This window comes from Opisthocomus hoazin, chromosome 10, assembly GCF_030867145.1.
Source record: "Opisthocomus hoazin isolate bOpiHoa1 chromosome 10, bOpiHoa1.hap1, whole genome shotgun sequence".
NCBI classification, from domain to species: domain Eukaryota; kingdom Metazoa; phylum Chordata; class Aves; order Opisthocomiformes; family Opisthocomidae; genus Opisthocomus; species Opisthocomus hoazin.
This window is the reverse complement of record NC_134423.1, coordinates 14,173,543-14,200,138: the sequence shown is the minus strand read 5'-3', so window position 1 is coordinate 14,200,138 and position 26,596 is coordinate 14,173,543. Positions and strand designations below refer to the sequence as shown.

Here is a 26,596-nt window from a genome sequence, read left to right as displayed (position 1 = left end):
GGCGGCACAGGGGGTCGTGCTGCCCCTGTCCCGTCCTGCTTGGGGGAACAAGTTGGGACAGGGTCGTTGGGTGGGGAGAGGGAAGGGGTCGGGCCACACCTCTCTGATGGGCAAGGTGGGATGGGAACACGTGACTACCCCCCACCGGCGTGAGAACCAGGGTGCTGGGCTACTGGTGTCCCTGCCTGCGTGGGGCACAGGGCACTGGGGGAGGTGGGGGTACCCATCCCCGTCTGCATGGGGGACAAAGGGGCCAGGGGCACCGGTGTCCCTGCCTGCGTGGGGCACAGGGTGCTGGGGGAGGTGGGGGTACCCATCCCTGTCTGCATGGGGGACCAAGGGGCCAGGGACACCGGTGTCCCTGCCCGCCCGAGGGACAGGGTACTGGGGGAGGTGGGGGTACCCATCCCCGTCTGCATGGGGGACAAAGGGGCCAGGGGCTCTGGTGTCCCCGCCTGTCTGGAGCACAGGGCACTGGGTAAGGTGGGGGTACCTGTCCCCATCAGCATGGGGGACCAAGGGGCCAGGGGCTCCGGTGTCCCCACCTGCCTGGGGCACACACTTGTGACAGCAGGAGGTTGAGACCACCCGTGTCCCTGCCTGCATGGAGGGCTGGGGTGGGGGGGGTCTGGGTCCTGTGTTGAGGACTAAGCAGAGGAAGTTCTGTCCGAACATGAGGAAGAACTTTTTCACTCTGAGGGTGACGGAGCCCTGGCCCAGGCTGCCGAGGGAGGTTGTGGAGTCTCCGTCTCTGGAGATATTCCAGACCCACCTGGACGTGGTCCTGTGCCACCTGCTCTGGGTGACCCTGCTTCGGCAGGGGGCTGGACTGGGTGACCCACAGAGGTCCCTTCCAACCCCGAACGTTCTGTGATTCTGTGACAGGGTCTCCTTGCCTGCAGGGAGCGATGGAGCCACGCACAAACCTGCCTGTGAGGTAGCAGGGCCGCAGGACAGGGTGGATTGGGACATGTCAGGGTCAGGGCTGGGACATGCCCCTGCCTGCTTGGGCACAGGATGCCACGGGGAAAGCAGGGACCCTTTCTGTCCCACCATGGGAGTGGGTCCCTGCTGTGCGTTGTGCTGGCACTGAGGCATCTGGCCCCAGGGGTGTCCTCGGGTGGGAAGGCTGGAGACACTGCTGGTCCCAGTGCACATGCTGTCTATAGCATGTGCACAGGTCTGGGATTTTCTGGATGACATCCAAGGCTGGGGAGATGCAAGCCTGTTCTGAGACCCCAGGCCTGGATGGTTGATGGGGAAAGGTGGCAGCCCCCCACTCTGTCCCACCAGCACTGGGAAGAGCTAGAAGGAAGCTGTGACTAGCAAGGACCATAGGGATCAGGCTCCAGGCTTCTTGAATGCCTTGAAACTGCTGTCCTCTACCTGTATGGTCACACTAAGTTCTGCAGTGGGGCTGCTGCTCCCTCAGTATGCTGATGTGTCCCACAGTCCCAGCTGACATGTGGCTCTGGGGAGAGCTCAGGAGACATTTGGAGGCTGAAGCCCTAACTTTAGGGAAGCCAAATCTGCTGAGATCAGGTGGAGCGGGAGATCCTTGCTCTGGGGGAAGCCATGTGTTTGCACAGTTTTTGGAGGGGTGTGAAACTCCAGGTCTCGATAGGGCCCAGGGATCCTCTCTGATGGGAGAAGAAAAGGCTGGGGAAGCAGGTACTTGATTTCATTAGGTGCAGAGGGAGGGAAAGACTTTCCAAAGGGCACATGGAATCTGTGGAAAAGCAGAGACTGGAGGGCTCATCAAACCTTACAAAATTCCTGGAAAGCTTGACAAATCTGTGGAACTAATCTAAGCTTGCGAAGCTTTCCCTCAGCAAGCTGCACCATGGGCTTCCAAGGTCAGCCTTGTTTCATTATGTCAAGGAAACCCCTGGGTGGTTTGTGAGATTTGGGAGGCAGGTGTGAGAGCATCGGGCTCCTTCTGGAGAAGCCTGGCAACTCAACACATGGAAAGCACACTGGGGATCATGAAGCTGGAGCTCTCAGCCGAAGCATGGGAAAGGAGCTTGTAGGACAGCTGAATGCCGCTCATGATCTGCCCATATTCCTTGGGCATGAGGCCTCTAGCCCAGATGTGCATATTGCTCTTCTTGAGTGCATCCTGTAAGGACTGCTGTGACTCAGCCTTGCCTGTGAGGAGGTTCCCAGCAAGAGCTGGAGAAGGTTTGATAGGCAGGGGAGACATGGTTTCCATGTCTCCTCATGCCTTTACAGACCAAGTTCTGCCAGGGAGAGCAGCTCCTGGGAAGGAAAATGGTTGTTGAAGTTTGGTTAGGAGAGACAAACTGTTGATGAGCCGAGTAACTTGTAGGAAGACATAAAGGCAGCATAGAGGCATGGAAGAAAAGTTCTGTGTTGGTGGGAAAGGCCCTCAGAAGTCTGTGGTTCAACCTACTGCTTGGAGCAAGGCCACCACTGTCGCTGTATCAGGTTGGCCATAGTCGAGGCTGGAAAGCCTCCAGAGATTCCCCCCCTCCCCCAGTTTTGGCAGTAAGTTGGTTTTCAGTGCTGGGCCACGGGGTGATGAAAAGTGCGTAAGAACTGTCATGTCATCTCATGGCTTGGGTTAAGAGCAATTCCCGTATCTGAGGAAAATGGAGGTTTGCTCAGTGGCAGAAGGAATTTTGAAACACATTTTATGCTGGAGCCCTGCAAGAAGACCCAAGAGGAAGGGGAAGACATGGTACGCTGTGACTATGGAGAGAGCTCCTCCTCTGGAGGAGCAACAGAGCGCAGTCAGTGTCACCACATGGGACTCTCCTGCCAGAAAGCTCTCTCCATTGAAACAGCCTGTTCCCTGATGAAACCAATGTAGAGGGTTGCATGGCTGGAGATCTCCTGGGCAACCTGCAGCAGCTGTGGTTTGCTTGTGCACAGAAATGCACAATTTCCAGTAAATCAGAAATAAAACCCAGAGCTGCTGGCAACGTGTAAGCCTTTCTGAAAATATCATTTCTTTAAGTTTTGATTAAAACAACGAAAAAGAAACTAAAAGCATCACTTGGGCTTGCAACAGAGCAATGTGGGAAAAGCTGAAACCTGTGCAACGCCACACCTCTTGGCAACACAGCTCCTGTGAAATGATGCTGGTCTTTGGATACACACCTGCAATGCTGCAACAAGGGACAAAGTGCTGTATTTAGCAGAAAACCCTATCTTGGACTTAAATCCAAGTTTGATGTTCCTGTGCATGGAAAGCCAGCAGCAGCATGGTAGCGTTTATGACCAAAAAATGTCACCTTTGCTGTTCATGGCTGGGTATCCCTCTCCTCAGCCAGGTATTAGCCTGGGTTTTAAAGGTTCAGGTCCCACTGAAATTTGCCCTTGATCCAGTGCCTTTGTGGAAAGTGAGATGGTAAAGTGTCATGAGAAAGGATGGTCATGAGAGAGTGCTGTCGAGATAGCCCAGGGGTGATCAAGAGGTCTTGATCTGCAGTACCAGCACACTTCGGGATGTCTGACTGCATGCTGAGGTGGTTCGCATCGTGTTCACAGCTGGATTTTGCCTGGATGGGACAATGCCTGTGCAGAGAAATGGCCAGCTGAAACGTGTCTGTTTCTGTAACGAAGGGCATGTTGCTATAACAGAGCTGGCACCGCTTAACATCTTCCTGCTGTGGATGGTGAGTTGTGAACCTACAGGTGGGGTACCCAGAGGAGGGGTGCTGGTCCTTCTCCAGAAGAAAGGTCTTCTCAGGCCAGTTGGCACCCCCTGACAGAGCTTTCCCAGAGCGATGGGGTCTCACGTGCCCCCTGCGACCTTCCAGCAGCCCAAATTGGGAGATACTGCTGACTGGATGATGACCGCAGCAGGGTTTTACCAGGCAGCAGAAACCCCAAGAGGGAGCTGAGATAATGGTCTGTGCCCAGCTCCAGCTCCCTCCTTCTCCTCTCCATTTGCAGGTCGCTGCTTCCAAAGGCGCAGTGGATAACGCAAGCCGCAGAGATGATGTTGAGTTTGACTGTGGTTCTGCTGGTGACATGGACCTTAGGGAGTAAGTGTGGTTTCAGGGAAGGGGATCCAAGGGGAGACTGGATAGTTTCTCTCTCTCAGAGGAATTTCCTCTAACTCACTGGGCATCGTATTAGAGATGAGGATGATTCAGTTTGTGGTGAGAGCAGAAAAAAATGGAGCAAAACGCTGAACTTGCAGAGCCTGCAGGTTGGGAGCCTCACCTACTTCTGTTTACATGTATACACAGCTTGTAACCAGGGACTGGAGCTTCTTCCTAGTACAGTAATAAAAGCAATAAAAATTAACACAAAGGAAACAAAGTATGTGTTTTTTGACAAAGCTGATGTTGATACACAGAGCACAGCGTAACTCCAGTGTCAAAGCCTTTGCTTGACTCGCATAGAGATTGTTGGAGTCAGAAGTAATGAGAGACTTCTTCTGATACAATGAGAGAGAAAGACGAAACGAAGATTCTTTGGGAGTAAACTGGTGGGAGCCAGAAACTGTTCTGGGGACATCAGGATCACAAGCATGAATTTCTAATTTTAGACATTGCTTAGTGCTCAAAAGGAGTGTAAAACTTCTCTAAAAACACGTTTGTGTTTCAGAAAGTTTCAAAAAGACTATGGGAAAATATCACAATATAAATATAATTCTGTAATGGAGGTGCTTGTTTCATGCCTTTTTTTTTTTGCTGTTCACCAATTGGGTCCGGTCTCTTGCAGGAGCCCAGGAGAGCATCTCCTGGGAGGTGCAGCGCTACGATGGCTGGTACAACAACCTGCTGCACCACAGCCGCGGCTCGGTGGGTGAGTGCCAGGCCTGGGGATGGAGATGGAGGGACGGGGCGAGCTGGCACTTGGGCATCTGGCTTGCTCTATGACTGAGAGAGAAACCTTTTCTGATTTGAGCTTGAACCAGGCAGGTGACCAGGCAATGCCACCTCCCATGGCACTGAGACATGGCTGTTTGCACTCAGGGTATGTCCCTAGATGCATCTAAGAGCCCTGCTGGAGCAGTCTGGAGGGGCAGCTGCCCAGCTGTGACTCCGATGTCTTGGCCTTGCCACTTTTACCTGCTGTCCAGGCACCATCTGCAGGTCGCGCTGGTGTTGGATGAGTCCCAGACCAGAAATATGCCTTTGCAGGGCTGTTCAAAATATCCGAGGCGTTTCAGTGATGATCAGCAGGCATTTCAGTGATGATCAGGGGTCCTAGAGTTGGGAAAAGGCACCTTTAGCCAAAGTCAGCATGCAGTTCAATCAGCATTCAACACAAGGACAGAGACAGAAGAGTTCATGGTCCAGGCATGTTGGACCTACTCCTTTCGCACTCTGCACAGGGCAGATATTGCACTGTTGGGCTGCTGTGCAGCATTTACTGGTCTGTACTGGGACAGTGATGGGGGATTTCCCTGTGCCAGTGGTGAGCTGCTTTCTCATGCCTGCAACGAGCCCATGGGCCCACTTCCAGCAGAAGTTCCTGAGCCAGGGATCAGGGCAGATCAAGCAGGATCTTATCTAAAACACTAAAGATTGTGAATCCTTCTGTTTCCTGCAGCCCAGATGAGTCACCTACACGGTGACACAAGGCATGGTGACAATTACACAGCTTCCTCTGAGTCCAAATAACTCTCCAACGTGATGTGTATCATCAGCCCTTTGGTTACACCAAAGCCTGTCAGGGAGATCCAGCAGGTCCCTTGCAGACAAGATCTCCCTCTTCCAGAACAGACAGATCAGTCTTAACATTTGGAAACAAACCTATGGATACTAAGCCTGAAACTAAGCCAGTAATTCAGGATTTCCCCCATCACTGGGGAGCTCCAGCAAATGAAGCCCACCAGACTGGTGAAGAGTCTTTTGGAACAAACTCTCTCATCAGTGAGAAACAACCTCCTGCCTCTGGGCTTTTCAGTTAGAGGACGGGCAGTGGGTGCGAAGTCAGGGTGTTTCTCTCTTGTCTTCTCCCTTGTCTCTCTGCCTCTCTGGCTGTTCTCTCTCCTGTTTGCTATGGTGCTGGCAATCACCATGCTTGTGTATGATTGCATAGTCAACATAGGCAGCTTAACATTACTCCAGTTACCTGCTGGACCACACCACCCCTGAGCTCCAGGAGGCAATGGGGATGCACATGGACCAGAGAAGGACAACTGGAAGGGAACATGCTCACGGAGGATCCCTCCTAGTTTTAAGAGGTCTGATCCCAGTGTTGCGAGATTATTTTGGGTGTTGGTTCCAAAACTTGCACATTCTTGGCCACTGTAAGCTTCTATGCCAGCCTCTTGCTCTCTTCTGGGACCATCGCACATGCCAGTGTATTGTTGCATCTCCCATCTGCTGGGTGCCGCTGGACCTATGCCATGTTGCTTTGCTGCTGCAGGTGCCCATCTGCTGCGTCTCCTGCCAGCCAACTACGCAGACGGCGTCTACCAGGCACTACAGGAGCCCCACGTGCCTAACGCTCGCCAGCTCAGTAATGCATTGGCACGGGGACCCTCCGGGCTGCCCTCCTGCAAGAACACAACCGTGCTGGCTGTCTTCTTCGGTAAGAGCTGGGGCCTGGCACCAGGTGGAGAAATGTTGGTTTGTGTGGAAAAATGTTGGTTTCTCATACCCCAAGACCATGCATCGGAGCGCTCCTCATCCACTGCTTCATAGCAGACCCACACCTGGAAGATAAAGCCTTGGGTATTGCCATACCGAAGTAGTGTTGCCAAGAGAGTTTGCATGAAATTTCATCGATCTTTGGCAGTTGCCCCAAATGCTGATATTTGTTGTTTGGAAACTTCCTCATTTGTTTTAGCCATAGAGTTATCTCATTGCAAAATGCATGACAGATGCGACAAAAAGCTGCGCCATGAGTGACTGCTGGGCAGAATCGCTGCAAGTTGGAGCAGTTTCTGCTGTCATTCAGGAGCTCGGTGGGGTCTTGGGTCTCCAAGCCCAGAGATGTCTGTCTCTGGGAAATACCCTTGGCCCATTGAGAAAACAGGGTGAACCTGTCAGAAAAGTGGAGACAGTTAACTCCCTGTACAGCTTCAGGTTCATAGAATCCCTGGACACCCAAGCTCGTGTGCTTGACCCAAAATAGGCCACAGGAGGGCAGACACTGCTGTGGTACCTTTTAGCCTCTCCCTGGAGGTAGTTTCTCCCATCACACCAAAGCTCAAATGGGCAAACGGCAATGGCAGCTGCCAGGCTCAGCACCAGAAGCAGCCCTTGGCCTTGAAGGCCACAAGCAAGCAGGAGTTCAGGGAAATAATGGCTAAATGCAGAGCCTTGAGCCTGGTGAAGTGGTGGCCAGCAGATGGTCCAGCTGCCAGTGGTCTCTGAACATTCACTGGCGGAGTTTCTCCAGCCTGGTCCCTGAATAACTCTACCCTACTCATGAGATCTGGCCAGGAGCACCTGGGAGTGGAGCTTAGCACATGTGGGCTCCAGTCCAAAGTGACTTATTCAAAGTCATGGAGAAAACCAGCAGTGAAGGCAGGAAGGAAACCACTCTTACTGCACAGGGTGATCCCCTCAGCCCACGTATGGCCTAGCTGCTGACCGTAGGGTTCTCTGGCAGGTTTCCACGTGCTCTCGGACATCCTGGGGACAGAGAAACCTGGCTGCCCTGCTGAGTTCCTGAACATTCACATCCCATCTGGAGACCTAGTGTTTGACCCTGCAGGCACTGGAGACGTGGTACTGCCCTTCCAGCGCATCCACTGGGCGATGGAGACGGGGCAGAGCCCAAACAGCCCCCGGGAACAGGTTGGTAGCATTTTGTCTGCTCTTTGCCTTTTGGCTAAATTCATCTTCACCCAGCATCGGTGTCTGTAGCAGCCAAGATAGCGTTTGCAAAAACGAAAGGAAAGGACTGCTGTTTCCTTAAAAATATACGTCTCTTGTGTTTTTGAACCAATTGCAAATGAACCCAAAGCAGCACAGCCGCCAAGGTACTGGTTCACATGGAGCAACATTTGTGGTTGCTCAAGGTCGGTGTTTTTCTTGGGCAAAGAAAATGTGATTCTCTAGATCTGCCTGTGTCATCTATTTTAATGCAAATTTGAGTATCTTGCATGGTTTAGGGAAGGCAGAAGAGGAAAGGCTAAAGCAGGAGCAATTCAGTCTTCCTTGGCTGCTGAAGTTTTTACCACTTCAGTCAAAATGAGCACAAGTAGGGCTGTCTGTATCTGGTGAAACAAGTGATAGCTGGAGCCTTTTTAGTACAAGTGTAATGAACTTGCATAACCAATGTATACACTTGTGCCACTGTAGAAGGTGGGTAATTATGACACATTATTTAGGCACCAACTTTTATCTTTAATAATGCATCACAAAACTGAGCCGGTACCATCATAAAGTTGTAAAACTTCTCTGCATTTCAGTCATTTTTGAAAAAATCCAGATTTTACCCCAGTTTCTCTGTGTTTTGCTGTGCTGAGGCTGAATGTGTTCCCAAGCCCAGGTGCTTTTTCTTTCATGCTGGTAAACTTCCCAATCAAAATTGCCAAAGCAAAATACCCCCCTGAACCTTTCACGTGACAAACCATGATGACATCAGATTAGCAAGTCATGTTTTTAGCCATATTTCAAACCTTAGAAAAATGAAAACTCCAGCATGTTTTCAGACTAAAAAGGATATTTTCATGAAAACATTTGGCAGGGGAGATACTCAACAGTGGGACTCCCTGCTGCGAGGACAGGGCTCCCCAGAGGGGACAGCTCCAGCGTTTCCTGTTGCCCCAGAGATGGGTTTCATTCCCTTCCACCTTGGTCTTGCCTGCATAGGGATCCACAGGTGTCTGCTTCTGGACATAGCCGAAAATAATGGGGATGAAAACCTCAAAATGTACTTTTGAAAAACCTGTACCTGGTCTTTTCCTGTACTTTGCACTAATCCCTGCAGTCTGCATAGAGATTGTCAGTGCATATATTTGCATCCCGATAGCTCGTGTTAAAACAGGGGATGGGGTGGCTGCTTTGCAAGACCAAAAGGGCCGGGTTGGGGCTTTTCAGACCTTTTTTTTGCACCTTTCTGCCGAGACCCTGGTGCCTGTTAATGCCTGTTCTCCGTGCCTGCCCTAGATCAATGAGGTGACAGCTTGGCTGGATGGCAGCTCCATCTACGGCCCTTCGCACTCCTGGAGTGATGCCCTGAGGAGCTTCTCAGGGGGACAGCTGGCATCAGGGCCCAGCGGGCAGCTTCCGAGGGAGACAGACGGGAGGCTCCCCATGTGGAAGGCGCTGGATCCATCCACAGGACAGGGTGGTCCCCAGGGGATCTATGGTAACGGTGGCATCCTCAATGGGTTTACAGATGCTTGGCTTCATCGGTGACTGTGAACAGGGGGAGCAGGAGGGCCCTGGAGCTGAGCGCAGAGGGGACCCCAGGAAAGGGCAGGGGATGTGGTGAGCTGGGACACGGGGATCAGTAGTCCCATGGGAGAGCACGCAGTTTCCCAAGGGGGAGGAATATGCGTGCCCCGGCAAAGGCTTCCCACGCCATGCATTAAAGGTGCTGCATCGCTGGGAGACAACGGGTCATTTCCCAGCCAACATGCAGAGACCAGTAGGTGCTGGTCTCTCTGATCCAAGGTGATCTCATCTGGGAAAAGGGGCTGCTGCCCATAAAATCCTGCTCAGCTTTCTTTGAAATCCTTACTTGCTCGACCTTTTGTCCACGCTGGGGGCCCAGTGCTGCTTCTTGCTCACTCAGACTGCGTGTCTCCCTGGGGAGGAAGGAAGGACAAAGGGATGCTGGGCTGCAGCCACAGGGCTGAGGCTGCTCCTCCAGCCACAGATGAAGCTAGACCCAGTGGCGGCATCCCCCACTGATGGTCCTGGCGGCTCTTGCAGACCTGGGGAGTGCCTGGGGGAATGAGAACCGCTTCCTGCAGGCTGAGAGCATTGCCTGGTTTCGGTATCACAACCACCTGGCCGCAGCACTTGCCCAGGCACATCCAACCTGGTCCGATGAGGACCTTTTCCAGCATGCTCGCAAGAGGGTCATCGCCACATTCCAGGTGAGGGATGGGACCCCCCGGTTCTGCCAGGACCCCCTATAACCCTCCCCATCTCTGTCCCTGACCGGACTCCCCTGTGCTCCAGAGCATCGTGCTGTATGAGTGGCTGCCGACCCTGCTGGGGACATCCATCCCAGAGTACAAAGGTGAGGGGCAAGCGGGTAATAGAGCTGTGGGGTGTGTGGGGAGCAAGGGTAGGGGCATCATGGGAGCCGGGGAATGGGGTAGAAGGGTGGGGGTTAGCCCCCTTTCCCTCCAGCCTAGCTGCTGGACCATGGCTGCTGCCTTGCAGGTTACCAGCAGCACCTGGACCCCAGCATCTCACCGGAGTTCGTGGCAGCCGCGGGGCAGTTCCTGGCCACCATGGTGCCACCGGGTGTTTACAAGAGGTAGGATCAGCCCAGTGGGACTGTGGGAGAGCAGTGCCCATGCTAACAAAGGGGATGCCTGAGCTGGGGTGGTGGCAAGGGATGATCCCTGTCCCTTCCCCGCATCCTGCCCCTTGCTGGGAGGGCCAAGTGCAGCCCCAGCTGGGACCTGTGGGCTCAGCCCTTCTCTGCTGTTCCAGAGACCCCAGGTGCCAGTTCCAGGAGGTGGACGGTCACGGTGGCTCATTCCCAGCGATGCGGCTCTGCAACAGCTACTGGAGCAGAGAGGTACAGGGAAGGGAGTGCTGGGGTCCTGAAGACATGGCAGGCTGGCCAGGGGTGCTCCATTCTTTGCTTTATGTTACGGAGGACCCCAAAGGCGTCTGAAAGGGAAATTGGGTGCAAAGCATGACAGCCAACCAAGGGATGTGAGATCCTCCCCATCCAGACATCCCCAGATATTGCCTCCAGCTGCAGCAGGCTCAGACCTCAAGGTTGAGCTGTCATGGAGAAAATGAGCCTGGAAGAAGTCGCTGGTCCCCCTATACCCAGGGTCTGCACTCCTATGGGCACCAGTTCAGGGATGTGGGTCTGCCCTACGTCCTCAGTCCTGTGGCGAATCACCTGCTCTTCCCATCTCCTCTCAGAGCGCCGGGTTGCAGCAGCCAGAGGCTGTGGACGTGGACAACCTCCTGCTGGGAATGAGCTCACAGATTGCAGAGCGGGAGGACAACATTGTGGTGGAAGATCTCCAAGGTCTGCACTCCCTTGCACTGAAGCTGGCGTGTTGGTGGGGTCCCTCTCTCCTGGGCCTATGCAGGGGCTGAGGTGGGGAGGCATGTCCCATCACCACCCCAATCAGCACTCAACCACATACTCAAATCAGGTTCAGCCTTGTTAATGGAGGTGCGGAGAAGCTGCGGGGCATGTTAAGCATGTTACTGTGACTGTCCTGGAAATGGCATGGAGATGATCTCCATGTTCAGTATGGCCCGTGCCAGGGGGCCGAGGCCAGCCCAGCAGCTCTGGCAGTTGGGGTTGCTCCTCTGGCTCTGCCCTGCCATCACCATGGCTTCGAATCTACCCACAGATTACTGGTACGGGCCCCTGAAGTACTCCCGCACTGACTACGTGGCCAGCTGGCTTCAGCGCGGGCGAGACCTTGGCCTGCCCACCTATAACCAAGCCCAGGAGCGATTTGGGTTGGAGCCTCTCCAGAACTGGTCAGACCTTGCTCCACACCTGGAGCAACAGGTAACAGCAAACTGGTCTGGGAACAGAAAGTGTGTGGGTCAAAGGACGTTGGGGCAGTCCAGGCAGCAACTGGCTTGTCCAGCAATGTAAGAGGAACATCAGTGCGCATTCTGCCCTAGCTCATTTTCATGCCTGGGGGGCTGTTGCATTGGGGTAACTGTGCAATCACATGGCATGAATAAAAACGTCCCGCCCTAGTGTTAGCTCCTGTGCCACTTTGTGCTCTCCTTCTCCGGGAGCTGAGATGCTCTGGGAGTGATGCTTAGTTGCTCAAGTCCAAGCCATGAGCTCAAGGCTGCGTGGGGCTGAGCATGCTTCCAGCACATGAATGTGAGATACCTGAGAAATGCATGTTCCTCGCTCCTCCTGAGGCTGTCCAAGGCTTTCTGAGGCCTCAACAGAATTCCCTCTGCTCATACGTGCGGTGGGTGTTTCTGGCCAGGTCCTGGAGAAGGTGGCTGCACTGTATGCCAACAACACGGCCGGGCTGGAGCTGCTCCCTGGAGGCATGTTGGAGGTTAACAGCTCCCTCTTCAGTGCCATCATCTTGGACCAGTTTGTGCGCCTGCGTGATGGTGACAGATTTTGGTTCGAAAACACCAGGAATGGGTAAATGCCTCTTCTTCGTCTGGCACACAGAGTAGGCTGCCCACTGCTCTGCCAGCTCCAGTAAGGTGTAACAACTGGTGCTGGAAGGAAAATCATCCTCCAGCTTTCTCTTTTCCTAAAAAGTGTGGGGAGCAAATCCCTCAGGCCACCAGACAGTGACACCCAGAGACACTGCTTGGCCCCACATCTTTTTCCCCAGGCTGTTCACAGCAGAGGAAATCAGGGAGATCCGTAACACCACATTCCATGATGTCCTGGTTGCTGTCACCCACGCAAACTCCACAGACCTCCAGCCCCACGTGTTCGTCTGGAGCGACGGTGAGTGCTCCATGCAATGGCAAGGTGCAGGGAGCAAATGACACCAGCGAGTTAGGGAGGAAAGCAGACCCATTTTGGTGACACAGCTGGTGACTCAGTGACACAGGGAAAGCATGTCTGGCAGTTTCTCAAGCCTGAAATGTGCTATGCCTCTAAGCCAGCAAAATGTAAGGGTTTCTTGCAAGCAAGGTGGGCAGTGCTGATGTTGAAAGTGGGCTGAAGTCCAGGCAGGAGTATTGCACGAGTCTTGGAAAGATCACTAGGTACAAAAATGCAACTGATGCCCTGGAAGGTCGTGCCGGGTTAAAACTTGGCCTCTGCCTAACTCATGCTGTGTCACACTCCTCACTGACGTGTCCTCTAGCTCCTTTGATCTACAAGCACACACAGGTCTGCAGGTTAAACTGATGAGTGACCCGAAAAGTGATGAAGTTTACAGATGAGTTAAGCTTTGCATACTGTAACTGTGTAATGTTGCCTACTTTTACCTTTAATTGCATCAACCCCTGAATGTGCCCTGGGCGCTGCACTGCAATGCCCACTCCTGCCCGGCTGCTCCGCTGACAGCGTTGTTGGTTAACCACAGCTGCTGGAAGGGCTGGCCAGGCTTTCCTGCAGATGTGGTTGCAATGGCAGCATGAACAGCGCCAACAGGATTTCAGCCCAGGGAGAGCTCAGGGCTTGTGTCTCAGCACCTTTTGGGTTTCCAGCAGCCTAGGAGCAGACTAGTTCCATGCTGATGTGCATTCCTCACCCTGGTGCCCTCCTGTGCCATCCTTGAAATGAGCTTTCCTCTCCCCACCGAGACCCACAAAGAGTCCTGCTGCCATGTTCAGGGTGAGGTGTGGCCAAACACAAACTCGCCTTTTTCTCTCAGGATCTTGCCACACCCTTCCCATTTACCAAAAGTGTTTTATTTGGTGCACATTCCAGCCCTTGCAAGGCGCCTTGGTTCCCTTGGTGTACTGTCCATGCAATTGCACCAGGATGACTCCCTGGACTTGCACCATATGGATGAGCAGAGACCCCGAGTCCCAATTTGCCCTGGCACAGGGTGCTTCTGGCTCAGCCCATCCCATCGGGTGAGGTGATGCTGCTGATCTCCCAGAGTGCTGGAGTCCAGTTCTGTGCTTGGTTTGCTGTGGCAGGCAAAGATTCAACCCAAAAACAAGGATTGCCCCCTAAGCTCTGGATTTCAACTCAAGCATCCCAGTTTTGTGGTGCTCCCTAGGTCACTTGGCAATGAACCCCACCAGCATCTTCATGCAGAGGTTCCTGGGGATGATAGAGGTGAGATGAGTAAAAGGTCCATGACACTCACAGCCTGTCTCTCCCCATGCAGGGGACCCGTGCCCCCAGCCCCAGCAGCTGACAGCTCAACACCTGGCCAACTGCACGCCCATGGTGGTGCTGGACTACTTTGAAGGCAGCGGTGCAGGCTTTGGGATCATCATCGTTGTGCTCTGCTGTCTGCCTTTAGGTTTGCTGCTCCATTTCTTTACCCATCTCCTTTTCCACCGGAGAAAGGGGCTGAGTGCCCATGGACCAAGCATCTCCCAGCAGGAGCTGCTGAGTCTTGGCCACTCTTGAGGTCCTTGGGTATCACATGGAAACGGGGCTTTCATGTTGCAGCCCTGCATTAATTAAAACCATGGAGCATTGAACTGGGGGTGATGAGGAAGAAATAAACCCCTCTCTGCCCCAGTCGTACAGGTGATGCTGCCAAGGCGGGAAGGAGCTTTGTGATATTTCATGCTTTCCTTTCCCATGTGTCCCCAGTGACTCTGTTTGTTGCCTGGATCGTTGCCGTTCTCCGCAAGAGAGATTTCAAGAAGCTGCAGAAGAAGCAGGGCTCCAGTGTGAGGAGGGAGGTGACCAGCGAGGCGATACATGGTGAGGTGGCACTGTCGATCCCGTGATGGTGTCTGGTGGTGCTGCTGAAGTCAGGGCACATACCGAGGCAGGGCTGGGCTTGGAGCTTGTATCCCAGCTGGATGTAAGGAGAAACAGTTTCCCCAGAAGGACAGTCAAGCAGTGGACCAGGCAGTCCAAAGAGGTTGTGCAGTCTCCATCCTATCCAAGACCTGGCGAGATAAAGCCTTGAGCAGACTGGCCTGACCCTGTAGCTGGTCGTACTTTAGGCAGGAGACTGGGCGAGAGACACTTCCAACCTGTGTCCCTTCCAATGACCCTCTAATTCCAAACCTCTCCAGATCACACCTTACCTGAAGGAAACCTATGTAAAGCAGCTGGACAAGTAGCTCCAGGACAGGGACTGTATATCCTTGCTCTGGATGCTGCAAAAACACTGCCTTGCTGCTCCATGACTTCTACTCCTCCTGTGTCCTTGCACTTCAGCTCTGTGGTTGGGAGATCATTGTTTTCTCCCTAAGATGTGTCTGGTCATGCAATCACTCCCAAGCTGCACCTTGGTGAGGGAGGTGCTGGGATGAAAAGGAGCGCAGGGATGCCTTTGCCTCTAAGTCTTGTGCTCTCTCCCATCAGCCTTGGAGTGGCACGGTCCCAAGACAGACAGCTCCCCCATCCTCATTCAGCTCCAACCTGACAAAGTGCTCAAAGTGCTGGATGTGAGAGGGTCTGTGCTCCGGAGCATCAGCCTGAAAGCCCATCAAAGGGTGGAGGTGATCGTCTCCAGCAACAAAGGCAACAAAGCTCTCCTCCTGAAGAGCCCCAAAGAGTATGACCTGGTGAGTATCATGATGTCTTGGGTATGATGCCTTCCCCTGGACCCTCCACTACCCTCTGCCACTGGTCACGTACACCCTGTTACCACTCAGTCCTGGGCACTGGGAGAAAAGTAGCTCCCTGAAGGGTGGCTGTGGCCTCCTGAGAACCACCAGGTCCAGTTCATACCATGGAGAAACCACAGCAGCACTCACATCCCGACTGAACATCTGCTTCTCACAGCTGTTCTGTGGGGTCTTTTGCAGGTGCTGCTTTTCAGTGAGGAGGCAGAGAGGAGCAACTTCATTGGGAAGCTACAAGGCTATTTGGAGGAAAGCGGGCTTGATCTCCATGTGTCTGAGATGAAGGAGAAGAGCCTGATGAAACGGGCAGTCACCCAGGAACAGAGAAAACAAATTCTGGAGACTTTCTTCAGGCACCTGTTTGCGCAGGTATGTAGAGGCGTGGCAGACTATGATGCATGGAGGAAGGTATTTCTGATTTGATTAAGCAAAGAACGTTGTTGCCGTTGCTTTCTGTAAGAGCTGGTAAGCCATGGACAAGGAAGCTGCTGATACTTTCAGGACCAAGGGACATTTTCCCTTGCAGAAGACAAAGGAAGTTCTGCTCTCTTGCAAAGAGACATTTGGATGATGTCACCAAGCTCTCCACAATCTGTCAGTGGTGTTTAGTGCGAAAGTCTCATTGTGTAGGAGGGACATGGGACTTCCCCATGGTATCTGCCATGAGTTTTATTCCAGGGGAGCCACTGGTCTCTGTGCAATAGGTCAGGCAAGTGAACATGAGCCTTCTGCTCTGCCAGCACTCATGGGATTTCTTTTCTGGGACACAATCTGCAGGTGCTGGAAATTGACAGGTCCGATGCTGGAGAGCTCAACTTTGAATCTTCACAGAAGGCAAAGGAGTCTCTAACATGTGAGCTGAGCAGGGCTGAGTTTGCCGAGGCCCTGGGGCTCAAAGCACACTCCATGTTTGTGGACTCCATGTTCTCCCTGGCCGACAAAGACGGCAATAGCTACATCTCCTTCAGGGAATTTCTGGACATTTTGGTGGTCTTCATGAAAGGTAGGAGGTGGAACTGATGTTCGTTTGTTGCCCCAAGTCCTGTTACTAGGCTCTGGCAACAGCACCAGCACAGTGAAGGAGAAGATCCTACCGGCAGGTCAATCTGTAGACGCATCTACAGATTAAAATTCCCTTCACTTAGGGTGCTGTGGCGCAGTGACAACATAATTATGTCTTCTATAAGACTATCCATCAGGGGAGCTATCTCAGAGCAGTGATTTGCTGATCTGTCGCCTCCATAGACAAGTCTACCCTGTCTTCTGAATGGACCACGCATCCTGTCCTTAACAGACAATAACAGCCACATCAGATATAATATCTGATCCCCCCTAAGTGGCAACTGGAAAGGTAGATTCGTAGGTGGAGGTGGTGATCACCAGATTCAACCGAAGCAGCTCCCAGAAAAATCATTGCTGTGTAAAAGCACATTTTGAGTTTGCAAAATAATGCACAAGAAAGAATGTGTATCCACCTGATTTTTCACCTTGCACTTGAGAAAGCCAAGCATACTATTCACAGTCACTATTCAAGCTGTGATCAGCAGCGTGCTTTCAGTCTTTTCAGAGCTAGGTGAGACTTCACTGCTGCAGGTCTGGAATCTTGAAGACAATGTTTGAAAGCACTTTTGCCTATGAAAATAGGATCTTGTCTTACTTTGCCTCTCTTCCTCCCCACCAGGGTCCTCAGAGGAGAAGTCCAAGGTGATGTTCAGGATGTATGACATTGATGAGAATGGGTTCCTCTCCAAGGAGGAGTTTCTGAGGATGCTCAGGTACTTCGCCTCATCTCTCTAGATGTTTACACAATGTCTGTAAACATAAATGGCTTCAGAAGCAGCTCCCAGTTTCTGTGCTTCACTCCCCAATGGTGCTATGTGAGACCCCATGGGTTCAGCACTCGCAACCAAGAGCCGATTTCTCCTGTGAAATCGGTTTAGGGCTCTGCCCTGTGTTATCTGACCGACTCAAGCTGTGGTCCTCTGAAGTTCCCATCTCCCCTCCTTGGTCCAGGTCCTTCATCGAGATCTCCAACAACTGCCTGTCAAGAGACCAGGCAGAGCAGGTGACCGAGTCCATGTTTCAGGCCTCAGGGTTTCAGGACAGGGATGAGCTGACATGGGAGGATTTCCACTACATGTTGCGGGACCACGACAGCGAGCTTCGTCTCACCCAGCTCTGCATCAAAGGTCAGCGGGCAGGAGCACTGGGTCATGCCAGGATCTGCAGGGCTGGAGGCCACAGGCAGCACCCAATGCGTAGCTCCCAGATCTTGTCCCATCAATCTCTCCAGCCCAACTGCAGTAATGGGACATCAGCTGTCCACGCATGACATGTTTGGGGTCAGCTCAGAGCCTCTCCCCACCCCACTCCTGCCCAGGGGAGATGCCTAAACCTTGTCCACCACATCTCACATGCTCTAAACTGCTGTTTGTCCTTTTGGCTCCTGAAAGGTGTTCCCGAGTTGTTCAAACAAAACCTGCAAAACCGCGTCTCCTTCATAAAAAAGAAAGAGTCAAAAAGGTAAGCTCTCCTCCTTAGTCTTGCTGCTGCTGCTATTTCTTCTTCTCTTTCTGCCTGGATGCATGTCTGTCTTTCACCTGGGACAACCATGCTGGGACATGCCCATGAGCAAGCCGAACGCTGCAGTGGGGCTGCTGCCCTCCTCCCCTGGCACCCAGGCGGGCAGAGGGGAGGAACTATCTCCCGCTGAGTCCCTGTTGCATCCATGACACGGGGATGGGAGTCCTACCTTGCTTTTCAGAGGGGAAGGTTATCTTGAGTGAATCCGGCCTGGGTACTATGCAGTTAAAGCTAATGCAAGCAAGCTTGCAGGAAAGAGCTGGACACCTTCTTAGCTGAGCCTGAGATGGAAAGTGGAGAAATGGGGAGAATTTTGGCAAGCCCTTCCTGCAAGTACAGCCTTGGGCTAGACATAGGTGTATTCTTAACAGAACCATCTCAGAGGAGGAGAAAGACCCAAACATGGACACCATGAGCCACTACATGGAGCGAGAAGGGCAAGAGCTGAGGAAGAGACCAGGCAGAAAGTGAGTACGCCCTCTCCTCACTGGGTGCGCTTCAAGGGTTTGGGTTCAGCCTGTTTGCTGTGTCTCGTATTTCTGTGTCAGATTGGGTAACCCTCTGGTCAAACGGCACTGCTGCAAGGAGCCACCACCCCCATGATGGTGGTGCAATGTATGGAGGGGATGTGAGACCGTCGCTGCAGGAGATGCCCCAGCCCAGGGAGGCAGATCACAGCCTCTCGCTTGCCGAGCAGCTACAGGAACAACCCTGTCTCAGTGGGGACAGTGCCGTAGCGGGGTCTGGGTGATGTGCCTCTACAAAAAGAAAAAAAAAAAAAAAATGAAGTGGCCAACTCCAGAGCCCAGGATGGTGGTTTTTAGAGTGTATGCCTTACCCACAGAGAGGCCCTTTGCCTGGCAGGTCCTGCCTGTGCTCCTCCACCCTGTGGGATGCTGCTAGTTCACTTGTGGGCTGCCTGCAAGAGCTGCAGGAGAGACTCTGGTCATCACTGATGTGCCAGAAGAAAATATTTATGGAAGGAAGCAGTGAAGTGGTTGTTATTCATGGCCAGAATATCCTTATTTGCCTTAATAGCTCCAAGCACCTTCCCTTACCCCAGGATAGGTTTGGAGGTGTCGTGGTTTAACCCCAGCCAGCAACTAAGCACCACGCAGCTGTTCACTCACTCCTCGCCCAGTGGGATGGGGGAGAAAATAGGAAGAGTGAAAGTAAGAAAACTCATGAGTTGAGATAAAGGCAGTTTAATGGGTAAAGCAAAAGCTGTGTGTGCAAGCAAAGCGAAACAAGGTATTCATTCGCTACTTCCCATCAGCAGCCATCTCCAGCAAAACAGGGCTCTTGGGAAGACAAATGTCATAACTCCCCATGTCCTCCCCTTCCTTCTTCCCCCCCACTTTATATGCGAGCATGACATCACACGGCATGGAACAGCCCTTTGGTCAGTTGAGGTCAGCTGTCCCGGCTGCGTCCCCTCCCAACTTCTTGTGCACTCCCAGCCTACTTGCTGGTGAGGTGGTGTGAGAAATAGAAAAGGCCTTGACGCTGTGTAAGTAGTGCTCAGCGATAATTAAAATATCTCTGCTTTATCAACACTGTTTTCAGCACAAGTCCAAAACATAGCCCCATACTAGCTACTATGAAGAAAATTAACCCTATCCCAGCCAACACCAGCACATTCTCCACTCCTTATTCCTTACCATTTACATCATGCTGAGGTCCCACACTATCGAATACATTACCACCTCATTAGCCACCATCCCCCTTCCCATCCTTTGATATAATATGCAGGTATCATGCCCTTAGTCTATGGACCACCCCGTAAAATATCTTTAGAATGTCCACAGAATGTCCGCTGAGTTCATTTAGTCCATGACTTTGGGCTCCGTTACAGTGGTCTCTCAGGACAGGAGAGGTGGTGTGTCGCATGGAGTTACTGGGCACCAAAGCCAGCTCAGGTCGGGTCACTGCCGCACTTGCACTGCTTCTTGTGAGGCTTGTCCTCCATTGGTTCAGGTGGTTCCTGCTATAGTAGTTCCTATAACATGGAACTCAAATCATGGGTTACAACAGTTTAAAGGTATTTCCATTACAGTCTTCACTCCTGGTCCCTTTGGACCAGACCACAGGGTTTAACATTGCAGTTAACTCCTCCCCTTGCCTCTGCTGCAGCTTGGACTTATCCATGGACCATAGTTCCTTAGGGGAGTAGCTGCTCCAAGTAGAGCCTTATCTATGGGTATATCTATGGTTATCTTCAGGAGTATACCTGCTGTGGTGTAGACTTATCCACAGCCACAGTCACTTGGAGGTGCTCCTGCTCCAGCTTGGCCTTACCCACAGTCACAGTCCCTTCAGGAGTGTACCTGGTCCAACATGGCTTTACAGAATCACAGAATGGTAGGGGTTGGAAGGGTCCTCTGTTGGTCATCTAGTCCAACCCCCCTGCCGAAGCAGGTTCACCTACAGCAGGCTGCACAGGACTTTGTCCAGGTGAGTCTTGAATATCTCCAGAGAAGAAAACTCCACAACCTCCCTGGGCAGCCTATTCCAGTGCTACCCATGGCAGCAGTCCATCCAGGGGTGTACCTGCTCTGTCATGGGCTTAGCTGTGGCCACATGCTTTGAGGTGCTCCAGCATGACCTCATGCACAGCCACTGATGCTTCAAGGTGTACCTTCTCCAGCATGGACTTATCCACAGCCACAGATGCTTTGAGGTTTACCTTCTCCAGCATGGGGTTATCCTTGGGCCACAATCCCTTCAGAGATATATCTACTGCAGCAAAAATATAACCATGGCCACAGATGCTTTGAGATGTACCTGCTTTGATGTGGGCTTATCCACGGCCACAGATGCTTCAGGGTGTCTTGCTCCCATGTGGATTCATCCACAGGTCGCAGTCCCTTCCACTCAAATTCGTGCTGGAGTTCCAGCCTGTTCAGTACAGCAGCACAGAAACAGCAGTGATGTCCTGGCCATCTGCCAGGCAAGGGCATGGCCATCACTGTTATCAGAATGTTCCCAGACACAGCAGAGTAGCGTGGATAAGCAGTATAGCACCACAACAAACAGCAAAAGCAAAAAGCAGCCACTAAAAAGCACTAAAATATAATATACAGTAAGGCAAGCATGTCCCACGACAAGCACAGAAGCCTGCTAATTACTAGCTAAACAGCAATAACAGTTATAGATTCAATATTGATTGAATATTGCTATGAAAATTACCATTTACAGTTCTGATCTGTGGTTTCATTTGTCACTGTCTGCATGTTTGTTAATAGCTTTCAAAAGTGTGTAGACTGTGGGATGACCTGAGATCAACCACTGACGCTGTGGTCTGCAGATCACTGCACTCAACAGCGTGCAGAGGTGATTGCTGTGTGGCACAGGGAGGAAGACCCAAATCTGCGCAGCATGGCCCTGAGTCATAGCTTGCTAACTAAACCTGGAAATGACTCCAGCCCTACTCTTTTTGCCAGGGTGAATCAGTACCAGCTGCATTTGTACACCGAAGCACAACAGAAGAAGTACGAGCGGAGCAAAGTTCAGCAGAAGATCCAAGAGTTCAAGCGCTTCATTGAGAATTACCGGCGCCATATTGTGTGTGTGGTCCTCTTCTCCGCCATCACCGCTGGCGTGTTCGTGGAGAGAGCCTACTGTGAGTTCCCACCCAGCCCTGCTGCCCTAGATGCGGAGGAGTGCGCGGGCTTGGCTCCTCAAGGCTGCCAGCTTCGTGGGGCATGCTGGGGTGTGAAAGGTCCTGGCACAGCTTTTGGAAACAGTGTTGTCCCTCCCCTGGAATAACCAAAAGGTTACTGAGGTTGGAAGGGACCTCTGGAAGGGTCTGGTCCAATGCCCTACTCAAAGCAAGCCCAATTTCAAAGCTGAATCAAGCTGCTGAAGGCCTTATCTAGAGCAGGTTTGAAGAGCTCCAAGGTTGGAGATCCTGCCACCTCATTGGGCCTGTGACAGTTTTTGACCATATTCCCTGTGAAGAGTTTTTATTTTACATCAAACCTGACTTTGCTTCAGTGAAACTCATGCTGTTGCCTCGTCCTTTCACTGTGCATCTCTGAGAAAGAGTTTGGCTCTCTCCCCTCTGTAACACCCATTAAGTGGTTGCAGACAGCCACGAGGTCTTTCCTGATCCATCTCCTTCAGCCTGAACAAGCATGTTTCCTTCAGCCTTTCCCCTACATGACGTCCACTAGCTCCCACCCATCCTGGTGGCCTCCACTGAGCTCATTCCGGTTTGTTGATGCCTCTCAGATACCCAGCTGAGCCTGAACCTGTACCATCCCCTCCCTTGACCACCAAGGAGACCCTGTCACCCAGCCGCTCTCAAGGGTCTGACATGGAGAATTGTGCCGCTGTCCCCACACAGCCTCATCCCTGGTGACCTTTTCGTGATGCAGCCACACAGGTGGCTGTCCCCTTGTTGCAGGAAGGAAGGGTCATGGCTCTCAGCACCGGGTATGTTGATGCCCCCTCTGCTCTCTCCCCAGACTATGCCTTCGCATCCCCCAGCACTGGAATCGCACAGACCACCTTTGTGGGCATCATCATCTCCCGGGGATCGGCTGCCTGTATCTCCTTCCTGTACTCCTACATCCTGCTTACCATGTGCCGCAACCTCATCACTGTCCTGCGGGAAACCTTCCTCAATCACTACATCCCCTTTGATGCTGCCGTGGACTTCCACCGCTGGGTTGCCATGGCAGCCCTGATTTTCTCAGGTAGGTGGGGTTATGGGGGATGTGTCAGCCACAAACCACAGCTAAAGCAAGAGGAACAGCCCATCACGGCACAGCAAGACCAGGCAGAAGCTTGAAGACCTATACGGAGCCTGGAGAGGCATAGGTGCTTTGCACCAGAGAAGAGGAGGAACCGCCAGGTCCCTGGGCAGATCAGCAGGGTCTGCTGCATTTCCATCCACAGCAGCAGTGATGCTTTTCTCTCCTGGTTTCTGTCTCTTACAGTGCTCCACACTGCAGGTCACATAGTGAACGTCTACATCTTCTCAGTCATGCCTCTCAGCGTGTTGTCCTGCCTCTTTTCCAGTGTCTTTATGGATGATGGGTAGGTGAAATTTAAAGCACTGTCCGGACAGAGTGTCCTGGGCACAGACGGGAACAAAAGTGGAAACCAGCAGTTTGTTCTGGCCACTCCATGGTGCAATCTCTTGTCCCTCTCCAGGTCACAGCTCCCACAGAAGTATTACTGGTGGTTCTTCCAGACTATTCCAGGTGAGACCACCTAGCAGGCAGAACACCTGCACGCCTGTGCTCAGCCCAGGTGGAGCCCTCGTGGGGCTACCCTGATCCCTGCTGGGACCTCCCAACCTCTTCACTCACAGGCATGACGGGAGTGCTGCTGCTCGTGATCCTGGCTGTGATGTATGTGTTTGCCACCCGCCACTTCCGGCATGTCAGCTTCCAAGGCTTCTGGATCACCCATCATCTCTACGTGCTGCTCTATGTCCTGGTAAAGCATTTGGGCTGGGAGGGTGGGTGGTGCCAATGCCCTGCAAGCCCATGAGTCAGCCTGACCAACAAGGTGAAATAGCTGGGGAGGTCCCAAGGGAGATGGTGACTGCAGTCCTGGATCCCGGCTGCTGCTGAGCTGCTGCCAAATCAGACACGGGGCAATGGCTTGCTGTGCCAAGTGCCATGCTGATGGGGCCTGCTCCCTGCCCAGGTCATCATCCACGGCAGCTATGCGCTGATCCAGCAGCCCCGCTTCCACATCTACTTCATCATCCCAGCTCTCATCTACAGTGCAGACAAGCTGCTCAGCCTGAGCAGGAAGAAGGTGGAGATCAGCGTGGTGAAAGCCGAGCTCCTACCCTCAGGTACCACATCCTCCCCGGCCATCTGGGGCTGCAGCGATGGAAGAAATGCAGCTACCAGCCCTGCCAACACCGAGATGGCAGCAGTTCCCAACCCAGGTCTGGTCCCAGCAACTGTCCTGCTGACTATCACACGTGCTGGTGGCTCAGACTGGCACCTCCAAGAGTTAGCTGCATCCTGTTACACGTGTTGTCCCAATGCCTTTGCAGCACCCCTGTATGGCAAGGGTCTCCTGTGCCATCCCTCCCCACACAGGTAGGGAACCTGAGGCACAGAGCGCATGCCATCACACCCGGGGATCAGTTGTTTACCCAAGAAGAACTGCTTGGCCCCCGGGCTGTGCCCCAGCACAGCCTCTCCAGCATCCTGAGCCTTGTGCCTGCCTCCACGTCTTGTGCTGATGTCCCCTCCCACCCACGCTGCACATAGCTCTAGTGCTCCACCTTTCCTTGAGCCCACTCATCTCCTCCAGCCTTTCCTCTCCAATGCTCAGTGTCTCCACCTTAACGAAGTCCTCATCCCTGTCCTCTCCTAGGTGTCACCCACCTCCAGTTCCAGCGGCCACAGGACTTTGACTACAAGTCCGGGCAGTGGGTGCGCATCGCCTGTGTGGCCCTGGGCACCACCGAGTACCACCCCTTCACCCTGACCTCGGCGCCACACGAAGACACATTGAGCCTGCATATCCGGGCCGTGGGGCCCTGGACCACCCGCCTGCGGGAGCTGTACTCCCCTGAGAGCCTGGCCGTCATCGGCAAGCTGCCCAAGGTGAGCCCTGTGCTGCTTCTGCGGGGACTGGGACATCCGAGCCCAAGAGGATCTTGGCAATGGGTTGCACCCAGCCCAAGGCACTTCTCCAGCCTTGAAGGAGGCCAAGACCTGGGCAAGTGGAGGAGTGACATGCTCTGCTGATGGCTGGCTCCCTTCCAGCTCTATCTGGACGGGCCCTTTGGGGAGGGCCACCAGGAGTGGAACAAGTTTGAGGTGTCGGTGCTGGTGGGAGGAGGCATCGGGGTGACGCCCTTCGCATCCATCCTCAAGGACCTGGTCTTCAAGTCATCCATCAACTCCAAGATGCTGTGTAAAAAGGTAAGAGGAAGCCTCTGGAGGACAAGAGTCCTCCCGAGATGCCTTGTGCTGCTGATGGCCTCTTCAGGGGCAAAATCCCCCATGACCTGGCTGAGAAGGACTCCCATGGATGTGCGTGCAATGCTGGCCCCATGCCGAGCCTCATCCCCATGTGCCGCAGATCTACTTCATCTGGGTGACGCGCACACAGCGGCAGTTTGAGTGGTTGACAGACATCATCCGCGAGGTGGAGGAGGCAGACGGGAAAGACCTGGTCTCCGTGCACATCTACATCACGCAGCTGGCCGAGAAGTTTGACCTGCGCACCACCATGCTGGTGAGCCTGGCCGCCCACCGGGGAGGATGCCATGCCACGCTGGGTTATGTTGGGCCATCTGACGTGCACTGATCTCTCTTTCAGTACATCTGCGAGCGGCACTTCCAGAAGGTGCTGAACAAGAGCCTGTTCACGGGGCTGCGCTCCATCACCCATTTTGGGCGCCCTCCCTTCATACCCTTCTTCAGCTCGCTGCAGGAGGTGCACCCTGAGGTCAGTGCCTGGCTGAGGGCAGGAGGGGGTCTCCCACTGGCCCGTGTGGACGACTGGTCCCAGCCTCTCCCCGAGGCCATTGGGACCTTTGTGGTATCTGCACCAAGGGGAAGGCAGAAGGGGCATGAACCTGACTTTCCCTCTGGAGCCCTGATGAGGGTCACTAGTGCCCTGCGGCATCCAAATACCCGCTGCTATGGTGAGAACCCCACTGCAGACCTGCCATCCTTCCTCCATGGCCCCAGTGGGTCCAAAGGGATGTGACAACATCCTGAAAGCCTCTTCAGGCGGGGCAGACTGCTCAACTGGTGCCTGTGCCCAAAGCTACCGAAGGGCAAGGGGCCAAGGGGAGCTGGGCTGGAGAGAGAGCCTGTGCTGCTGGGTTTGACCCCTTTGGCTCCCTCCTTCCCCAGGTGCAGAAGATCGGGGTGTTCAGCTGTGGTCCGCCTGGAATGACAAAGAGTGTGGAGAAGGCTTGTCGGCAGCTGAACAAGAAGGACCAGACCTACTTTGCACATCACTACGAGAATTTCTGAGCCTACCCTGTGCTGTTTCACCAATCCTGCAATCTCCATTGGAAATGTGTGTTCAACCCCAGCACCTGTGTGGTGATGCTTTTGGCTGGTCACGGTCCTGAGCTCCCACCCACCACCATCCCCAGGAGAAAGCCACCCATGGGCGAGTGCACAGATGCTGAGACCCACAGAGCTGAGACCAGCACGTGGTGCACCAGTGAAGCGCTGCCTTCCCAGCATTGCTCCCCACAGCCCCACTGTGAGCCCCTGGCCCTGGGCGTCCTGCTACCCCACATCCACTCCTGCAGCCCTGTGCCCAGGGTCAGGCTGGCATGTCCCAGTCCAGAAAACCCAGTGTTCGAGTCAAGCCTGGCTCTGCCACCTTAATCCCGCAAAACAGAGCTCGTGCTCTGCCAGGTGGCTCAGGGATTGTTGCTGAACAGCTTTGGGGAACAGCTTGGTACCCGCACAACCCGAGTTCTCAGCACTTTGCCCCAAAACCCAAGCAGCACACACAGGGGATGAGGACCCAGAGAGCTCCCCACCATCCCTCTCCTTGAAACAGGCTTGGCTTTCCCAACGTGTTGGTTTGTGCCTGCTCGTTTTCACTCCGAGCCTTCCCTGGGTTTGCATAGGGTCTTAGTTGTGTTTGCCCTGATTTCTTGTCGCCATCCTTTGATCAGGGATCATTTGTGCTTGTGTAACTAATGCCTGGCTTTGCATTGCAGGGCTGCTGCTCTCAGAGGCTGTTACTGGCCTTAA

The 26,596-nt window shown here is 53.4% G+C and overlaps 1 protein-coding gene across 2 annotated transcripts; it reads left to right on the top strand.

Moving 5' to 3' along the window:
* The first annotated feature begins 3,945 nt into the window (after positions 1-3,945).
* DUOX2 (dual oxidase 2) lies at positions 3,946-25,930 on the top strand. Of its 2 annotated transcripts, none has more exons than XM_075431281.1 (33): positions 3,946-4,013; positions 4,699-4,782; positions 6,355-6,519; positions 7,546-7,733; positions 9,051-9,252; positions 9,822-9,988; positions 10,074-10,134; positions 10,281-10,377; positions 10,557-10,644; positions 11,004-11,112; positions 11,447-11,610; positions 12,053-12,219; positions 12,419-12,537; positions 13,880-14,017; positions 14,317-14,430; positions 15,043-15,245; positions 15,489-15,674; positions 16,083-16,308; positions 16,987-17,080; positions 17,319-17,494; positions 17,759-17,819; positions 18,260-18,355; positions 21,332-21,510; positions 22,358-22,588; positions 22,832-22,931; positions 23,049-23,098; positions 23,209-23,336; positions 23,550-23,703; positions 24,237-24,469; positions 24,632-24,790; positions 24,951-25,106; positions 25,191-25,319; positions 25,733-25,930. In XM_075431281.1, exons 1-33 carry the CDS (start codon positions 3,965-3,967, stop codon positions 25,853-25,855), a joined length of 4,596 nt encoding a protein of 1,531 aa, XP_075287396.1. In that variant the 5' UTR covers positions 3,946-3,964; the 3' UTR covers positions 25,856-25,930. The 2 variants fall into 2 exon arrangements, with proteins under 2 accessions (XP_075287396.1, XP_075287395.1); XM_075431280.1 differs by having other exon boundaries at positions 17,759-17,828.
* The last annotated feature ends 666 nt before the right edge of the window (positions 25,931-26,596 follow it).

Excerpts from the sequence above, each read along its gene's own strand:
- DUOX2 (XM_075431280.1), top strand. The coding sequence starts at position 3,965 with ATGATGTTGAGTTTGACTGTGGTTCTGCTGGTGACATGGACCTTAGGG. Across the intron at positions 17,495-17,758 it reads CACCCAGCTCTGCATCAAAG|GTGTTCCCGAGTTGTTCAAA; the intron begins GTCAGCGGGCAG and ends GGCTCCTGAAAG. Across the intron at positions 18,356-21,331 it reads AGGAAGAGACCAGGCAGAAA|GGTGAATCAGTACCAGCTGC; the intron begins GTGAGTACGCCC and ends TCTTTTTGCCAG.